Genomic DNA, 9,173 nt, shown 5'->3' on the forward strand with positions numbered 1-9,173 from the left:
ACATAATCTTTGAGACGAGCCCGAAGTACCCTTGACTTCATTGACTGTAGTGTTCCTCCTAATTAAAAAAAAAAAAAAAACGTATTAACAATTAACTTTGGTACATAAAATACTAACCTAAATCTAAAATAACATGAAATCTAACAAAAATAAGAGGATACTGAAAAAACAGAGCATTTAAGTAGAGATCGCTTCGTTTACTGATGTGAGGAATATACTTTTATACTGTAGGTATTCTGTGAACTGAGGTTTATATGATTTCAGACTCACTGAAGCGACGAACAGATACTCTTTTCAAAGTGTTCTGTGAGTCAAAAAACCATAAGAAACTTATTTTACTTGTTCAATTTACATATCCAAACTCTCAATAACTTCTTGTTTTGAGTATTTTCTCCATTCATTTGGAATCTCTCCTTCCCCCTCAAATGTTTTATTGTAGTGTTTTTCCAGATCTTTCTGGAATCTGCACACAAACCACTTCCAGTAGGGCAGTTCAGAGAGATCAGGGGTGATGCACCAGTCTGCACAATCTCCTGCTCTTCTGTAATCTCTATACAGGACTGTGTCATCTGAATCATTGGGATGAAAATATAGAGTGCTGTTTGCTACTACTGATGTGCAGGTATGAATAGACAAGTTAGATGTATTATGGTAATATATTTCATTCAGACCAATACTACGATGGAAAGGAGCACTGTGATCTCCATCATGGTTTTTTGTGGTGTGGGTACAGGTGACTCCACAGAACGGACACTGAGCCCAACAGCACTGAGAGAAGTGTTCAATCAGAAGCTCATCTGGCCTGAACTTACTGTCCAGATTTACTGGAAATGTCTTTGTGTTGAATCTACTGATGATGTCAGAAATTATAGCAGGAAGCTCTTTTCTTATCACATCTTCGAGGAGTTTGAAATCATCAACATCATCATGTTTCACTCCACTGAGATCTTTTTCAGAGAAGATCAGCTCATTTGAGAGCTGCTGTGTGAAACTCTGCAACCACAAACCAGCATCTCCTTTGTTCACTTGAACAGTAGATTTATGTGCTGCCTTCATGATCTTCTGCTGCAGGTGTGTAATGTTCTTCTTCATCTTGTAAACAGTGACACTGAACTTATCAGTGATGTACCGACTGACTTCATCTCTGATGAAACTCTTGAAGTGATAGCTGGGATAATTAATGTAATCCATGTATTTGACAAAATCCTCCTCTTCTGCCAGTGTTTTCAGAATGTGTTTCTCCATATTTGATCTGTTTCCATTCAGTGATTCACAGTTTCTCATAATTTCATATGTCAGATGTCTGGCAGTCTTCTTGTAGACACTCTGTTCAATGGGCTGTTTAAGTTTCTGACAGATGATCTCTCCAAAAATGGCACTTGATGTTGTTATATGACAGTAATTCTGGAAAATACTATAGTACTCTTCTCTCTTCTTCTCAACATATATTGCAGGATCATTGGCTTCCTTAAACAATTTGTGTTGGTCAGTGATCATCTTGTTTGTTTTATTACAGATGGAAAGAACCAAATCAATAAAGAATTCTTTCTTGAACTCATATTTTACTCCTTCCTGATGTTCTGTTACTCTCTTCTTGATGTAAGCTGTGAGTTGTTGAATGCAGCTGATGTTGTAGCCCATCTTTGAAATGTTAAATGACTGAATCATTTTGTCTGTCTGCAGAGCAACATCTGTGACTAATGATCTTATTTTAATTTCCTTCTCTGTAGACAGAGTTCGATTGTATTTAATTTTTTTTTTTACTTTTCTGTAAGCACCCTTTGCAACCTCTTTAACCCCTTTTTTTGTTGAATTTTTGAAAGTAACATAGTCCCAATAACTTAACACAGTGAAAATCTTGGTGTATTCACTGTTTTCTTTAATGTGGCCTACAGGAGCACTTTCATAGACGTCACTGAGGATCTCTCTCACATCTCTCATTATGTCAATGTCTTTGATTGGAGGAGTGTCTGAGACAATCGTATTCACACTCTGTTCCCAAAACAATTTAAACTCATTCTTACGTGTTTCTTCATCATTTGCTTTGTCTTTGAGTTTTAAGGGAAGTTCTTTGCTCTTTTCATAGAGTGTGTTTTCATGATGTGTCCTCTGGGCATCAATCTTTTTCTTCAGGTCTCGCTGCTTAAGAATCTCATTTAATTTAGTTTTTGTTTCTCTCACAATGTTTTCCTGAATCTCTTTGATTTTGATGTCAAATGATTTTTTCCACTGAATCAGTATTTCTGCATCTGTGTCTTTCTCAAAGAATTCTGACATTGATTTCTCCACTTCTTCACTTGTCTTCTTCAGTTCTCTTTTAAGATAAATTTCCTCAACCTCATGAATTGCTTCATTTTCTATTTGGATGAGTAGTTTGTTCTCAGTTTCCATCATGGCACTGTGAAGCCTCCAGGACCACTTGCTGTATTCAGTCTCCAGTTTCCTGTAGGTTGAAATCTCCAGAGAATTTCTGAAGCTGAAGACGAATCGTTCCTTCAGCAAAGCCTCCCAAAGATCTTTAATACGATCTTTTAAGTCTATTTGCTTTATTCCATGTGATTTTGAGGCATGAGACATAATAGTTTTCTTTAGTTCTTGAATATTCTCACAGTACTTTGGGTTTGGTGGTGCCATCGGTGGGTTTCCCTCCCAGAGCTGAGCAAAATACTTCACATCATTCTGAACATCAAAGTCAATGACATCACTGAAATGTTCTGCATCATAGACTTCGTCTTCTGCAGCAAGTTTTGTCGTCTCATCCAGTTTCTCCAGCAGTCGTCTTCTTCCCTCCATGTTTTTCTCTCCAGCTGTGACGTCAGAGACGTTTTGATGCACAAACACACAGCTGGGATTCAGTTTGACCTTCTTCATCCTCAGGAAGGCCTGAACAACAATCTGAAGAATGTCCTGCAGCTCAGATGGGTTTTCACCAAAGATATTGATCAAGGTTAAATTAGCAAGACCAATAACAAATGTGGCCAATTCATTGTCATGATGTCTTGTGAATCTTCCAGTCAGTTCCAGAGCACGAAGACCCTCAGTATCAACAACTAGAATATAGTCAAAGTTTATCTGTGTTTTCATCTCGTCTGAGACTTTGACCAGCTGCATGAAAGCTCCTCTGGTGCACCTGCCAGCACTGACGGGAAACTGGAGTCCAAACATGGCATTCAGCATGGTTGATTTCCCAGAGCTCTGAATCCCTAAAACTGACAGCACAAAGACTCTCTGGTCTCCCAGTTTCTTGAGGAGTTTATCTAGAACAGCAGAGATCCAGACCAGAGGAACATGAGCAGCATCTCCATCCATCAGCTCCAGTGGAAATCCAGAGATCATCATATCTGCTGCAAGACTCGGGAGAGAAGAGAAGTCAAACTGCAGGTCTTTCTTGTTCTTCTCCACAGATGAACATGATTCATAGATCTGACATATCTCCCTCATGATGTGCTCCAAACCAAAGGTTGCAGCTTGAAGTTTCTCAGATATTCTCTCAAGGTCAGTTTGTTCAGATGTCAGTTTTTCTGTTTCATCATAGTTCTCTTTCATTTTTAAGACTGCTGACCATTTTTCATTACATTTGTGATGTAGATCAAAAAGGTCAGCTGAGATATATTCATCCAGGATGATTCCGAGCCATTTAATGAAATACATCTTATATCCAGTATCTGTGTTCATTTCTTTAATGAAGAACTTCATAAACTCACTGATGTCTGATTCATGCTGCTGTTCACGGATTTTCTTCATCTCTGTTTGTTTTTTACTGATGTCAGTTTCTGTCTCATTTGCTCGTGGTCGATGTAGCTCTTTGTTCTTCTGACTCCACTGACGCCACAGTTTCCCCTGATGAGGCAGAAATGATTCCTTGATTTCTGTCAGATCTTTCTTCTCCAGTAAACTCATCATCTGCTGTGCTGCTTCTCTTCCTCTCCTGCAGTCTTCATCATCTTCCTCATCTACTCTGATGTCTGATTTTTTGGACACATCTTCAAGTCTGAAAGTGGAAGAGGATTCTGAGAGACACTCATTTATAGCTTTTCTGAGCTTTTCAGATACTTCTGACTGATTTCTGCCTTTCAGACCAATCCTATATTTTTTCTTCATCACAGTTACAGCAGAATCATCCTCTGTAAAAAGACAAATGAGTGGCTTTGAGTCCTTGTGGAGTGGTTGAAGTTTTATCATGTTTTTGTCATTCCTCTGAAGTCGTGGTAGAAGAACAACATTGACTGAGGCCATTTCAGTGAGGATCTGCAGCTGTTTCTCATGGTCTCCTGCATCACCGTGTAGATTACAGAACGCAACACAGTCTGTGTATTTATCATCATATGATCCAGAGGGGCAGAACCAGGCGATCTCCACCACTCCATCCATCAGGACTCTGGTTCTGCTGCTGCCTGGGCAGTTCTTGTGGAAGAACGTGTTGTGTTTCTCATTGATCAGACTGTTTATCAGCTGAGACTTGGATGAAGACACAGAGCCCAACCTGAAGAAAGACACCATTGGAGTTTGTGCCTTGTAGACCGGATGGGTTTGACTGATGATCTCATTGTTGGGGTTTCTCATCTTCCAGCTCTTGTTGATTTGTCTAAATGTCCAGAGAGGAAACTCAATTTGTTGTGTGAATGGATCAGGAACAAGCAGAGGCAGAGCGTACTGACACTGGGACAGTTTAGTGACCATCAGCTGCTTCAGGAAACCATCAGCACAATGAAACACAGCCATCTGAACATCCATCGGGTGAATTTGCTCAGATTTACTTTTTTCTTCATTATCCCCTGACCTTACATTAAAAAAAAAATAATCAGAATCTTCCTCTTGTCTTAATGAATCATAGCTGCCTTGTTCATTGTGACTTTCCTCATTGGTCTCTTTAGATTTAATGTATCTTGCTTTGTAGTTCATCATCAGTAGTTTTTGTATGAAAGTCTGAACCAGCTCCTCTTCAGCACAAGACTCTTGGGACTGTAATGAATGTACATATGTTAACCGAAGAACATCTGTAGCTCTCAGTTTATTGTGATGTCTGCCTTCAAGATGAAGTCTGTGAAATAGATTCATTTTTTTAGTCAACACTTCCTGTTGAAGGTGTTCCTCTGTAGTGACTTCTGATGTTCCACAGTGCTTGGTTTCTGCCTGCTGAAGAAATAAAAATTGAATTTACTTTGATTATTTTGATTTATCTTAAAGGTGGGATGTGATTCTCTTTTTTGTCCATTTTTTTCAAAATCACTTGAAATCCTATTCCTAACCCACTTACAGTCACTGAGTTAGAAGCAGTCAGTGATTCTGCTTGTTCACATCAGGTGTCTTCAATAATGATCAATCATCACTCAATCACTTAATTAGCTCATTATCTTTAACACTCTTAAAGGGCACCTATTATGGAATTTTGAAATTTACCTTTCATGTAGTGTGTAACATAGATCTAAGTGAACAAAAACATCCTGCAAAGTTTGAAATATGAAAGTGCACCGTATATAAAGTTATTGTCTTTCAAAAGTAAGAGTCGACTCTGAGTCATTTTTATGAATCGTTAGAAGACCGAAGCTTTTTCTCTGACTAGATGACGTCAACTTGTCAAGTTATTTGAATACGATACGCCCACTTATTGCGCTCCAAGGTCAGGGAAAATATCATGGCGACGAGAAAAAAAAAGCTAACTTTTTTTCATCTGCCCAAGGAGGAGCATTTGAAGACTAAGTGGCTACAATTCATATATACAACTATACCACAGAAGTATAGTCCGAGCCTTGTGCTTTGCTCGCGCCATTTTCAAGACGATTGCTTTACCAACTTAAATGCACTCAAACTTGGATTCGCGAGCCGGCTGATATTGAAGGAAGGTTCAATTCCAAGTGTATTTGCATCAGCTTCCTCCTCCGTATCACAACCTGTAAGTGTTATTAATAATTGTTGCTTTTATGTTTTATGTAGCATGCTTAATAATTATTTTGTTTGTTGTGTAAGCACCGTTTAGCTTCTAGGTCTTCAATGGCAATTGTATTGAGATAGCCTATGTGAAGTGTTTGTCGTTGTTTTCGGAGTTGTCTTAAAGAATAGAGTAATACCTCGTAGTAACGTAACTACATTTTATTTTTTTTATTTTTGTAAAAACGTTATGTTTATGCATCGGGCTAACGCAAACAAAGACTGATTGTGCTTTTACAATATGAACTCTGGGCTATGCTCGCTAACATAACATTACATTCTTTATCTTATTTTTAGTTTTTTACTACAAACTACAAAGCAGTGGACTATAATAATTATTATAACACAATTTAATTGATAAAAGCATCATTGTACTCTGTGTTAAACAATAAGTATTATCTATGTAAACACTGCTGGGTCATCTGACCAATCAACGCAGATTAGCGTCGCGCAAAGGAGGGGTTTGGAAAAGCGAGTCGTTGAACGAATCATTTGGGAGTCGGTGAGCAAATCAGATAAAAATAAATGCATATTATACGACAACAAAAGTGTTTTTTGTCATTGCATGCATGTAAAACTGTTGTTGGGGACTCCCTAAACAACATTAGGAACATTTTAAATGTCATAATAGGTGCCCTTTAAGTGTTAATTTAACACTCATATTTCAATACTTTAACATAGGGCTGGGCGATATATCGCATGACATTGTTAGGCGCATCTCTTCAGTAAAGCCGGTTGCTTGATTAGTAGTAAATCGCCATCACCTGATTTCAGATGTAGTGGCATTTACTACACAGAGCCGTAGTTAACTGACAAGCTGAGAAATATCGCGGACGTATCGCCTGCGATAATTAATGCGATATGGCTCAGCTTGTCAGTTAACTACGGCTCTGTGTAGTACAGGGGTCCTCAACTCTGGACGGCAAGATCCACTTTCCTGCAGAGTTTAGCTCCAACCCTAATCAAACACACCTGAACAAGCTAATCAAGGTATTCATGATTAATACAACGTTACAGGTACACAACAAAATCCCCAATGTTAAATCAACATTGCTTAGAGTACATATTGTCCCATTCTACAGAGTGTTAAAAGTATTAAAGTTAATGAGATAATTAAGTGATTAATTAAGAGATGATTGAGCATTAGTGATGAACACCTGAATCAATGATGGAAAGAAGCATTCAAACAGCAAGAGAGAACTACAGTGTGTGAGTGTTTACTTTTCTCAGTCGATTTTAGCGCGGTTCTTTGTTGCTAGGAAACTTTGTGTTGTTTACTGTGTTTTACTCGGGCAAAACGCGAGCGCACGTGGCCTTTGTTTGTGTTGTGACTTGAGTTTCGCTGCGGGGAGTGGCCTGCTGTATTCAACAATCAGGTGTTAGGCGTGTATAAATAGGTTAGTGCTCCGCGGCAGCGGTCGCGTGAAGCCCTCATCTTGTGAAGACCGAAGAGTGTAAAGACCAACGACTCTACCTGTGCGACTCCACCGAGCAAGGCCACCGACAAGGCACTTGAGTAGTAATCTCTATCTCTGTTTTATCTTATTGTCATTTTGTTTTCTACTCAACTGTCAACTGATCTTTCTGTTTGTGAGCTCTTACACCATGTGTTTTATAATCCCTACTATTACTAACATTCGTAAATCCAATGTCACACGTCGGAGGCGGCACAATCCTAACAACCTGCGTACCCTTCCCATGTCTTCTAGTACTATCTTCTCTTTTCCTATTGGTCTCTGGAATTGCCAGTCTGCAGTTAACAAAGCTGATTTCATTACATCTATTTCTAGTCATTTAGGTCTCAGCCTTCTGGCCATGACTGAGACCTGGATCAGACCAGAGGACACAGCCACACCAGCTGCGCTCTCCACTAACTTCACTTTCTCACACACCCCTCGTCTGACTGGAGGGAGTGGAGGTAACGGTCTGCTCATCTCAAACGATTGGAAATTTAATCATTTACTACCTCCGTGTAACAACAACTCATTTGAATCACATTCTATTACCATCACTAGTCCTATTAAAATCCATTGTGCAGTTGTATATCGTCCCCCAGGTCAGCTTGGCAGTTTCTTAGAAGAGCTCGATGTGCTATTCTCTTCCTTCCCAGAGGATGGCACTCCTCTCATAGTTCTTGGAGTTTTCACTATCCACCTTGAAAAACCTCAAGCTGCTGATTTCCACACTCTGCTTGCCTCATTCGATCTCAAACGAGTATCAACTGCGGCTACTCACAAATCGGGTAACAAACTGGACCTTATTTACACACGCTACTGCTCCACTGACCATACTCTTGTCACTCCACTGCACACCTCAGATCACTTCCTCCTCACTCTCAACCTCAATCTGCCTCAGAACACAACACGCCCTCCTCCGCAGGTCACCTTTCGGCGTAACCTACGCTCACTCTCACCCTCTCGTCTATCTTCTTTGGTCTCATCGACACTTCCTCCACCAGACCAGCTCTCAGCACTAGATACTAACAGTGCAACTGATACTCTTTTCTCCACTCGAACATCCTGCTTGGACAACTTCTGCCCCCTTTCCTCCAGGCCAGCCCGCGCCACTCCCTCTGCCCCCTGGTTATCTGATGTTCTCCGTGAACATCGTGCTAAACTCAGGGGTGCAGAGAGGAAGTGGCGCAAATCCAAAGATCATACTGACCTTGGTCTTTATCAATCCCTCCTCTCTTCCTTCTCCGCTAACATATCTACTGCTAAAATGACTTACTATCACAACAAAATTAACAATTCTTCTGACTCTCGCATGCTTTTCAAAACCTTCTCCTCCCTTCTTAACCCTCCTCCTCCATCAACCCAAACAGCTGATGATTTTGCCACATTCTTCATAAATAAAACTACCACCATCAGCGGCCGATTTACTAATCCAAAAATGAACACACACATTTTACCAGCTAACACACACATTCTACCCTCTTTCTCCTTGCTTTCAGAGACAGAAGTCTCCAAACTCCTCCTTTCCAATCGCCCTACTACCTGTCCGCTTGATCCTATTCCCACTAACCTACTTCAAGCTATTTCTTCCTCTGTTATACCCACACTCGCACACATCATAAATGCATCTCTTCACACTGGTACATTTCCCACAGCATTCAAGCAGGCTCGGGTAACCCCACTGCCTAAGAAACCCACTCTAAATCCAGCACATCTAGAGAATTACAGACCGGTATCCCTTCTTCCATTCGTCGCAAAAACACTTGAACGAGTTGTTTTCAACCAGATCTC

The 9,173-nt window shown here is 40.0% G+C and overlaps 1 protein-coding gene across 1 annotated transcript; it reads right to left on the reverse strand.

The window, feature by feature from the left end:
• Positions 1-348: 348 nt before the first annotated feature.
• LOC306999996 (interferon-induced very large GTPase 1-like) lies at positions 349-5,058 on the reverse strand (the record flags this gene model as incomplete). Its single annotated transcript, XM_079615178.1, has 1 exon — positions 349-5,058. The coding sequence occupies one exon, from the start codon at positions 5,056-5,058 to the stop codon at positions 349-351; it is 4,710 nt and encodes a 1,569-aa protein (XP_079471304.1).
• Positions 5,059-9,173: the final 4,115 nt, after the last annotated feature.

The sequence above is a fragment of the Phoxinus phoxinus genome (genome assembly GCF_949152265.1).
Source record: "Phoxinus phoxinus genome assembly, chromosome: 1".
Classification (NCBI taxonomy): Eukaryota; Metazoa; Chordata; class Actinopteri; order Cypriniformes; family Leuciscidae; genus Phoxinus; species Phoxinus phoxinus.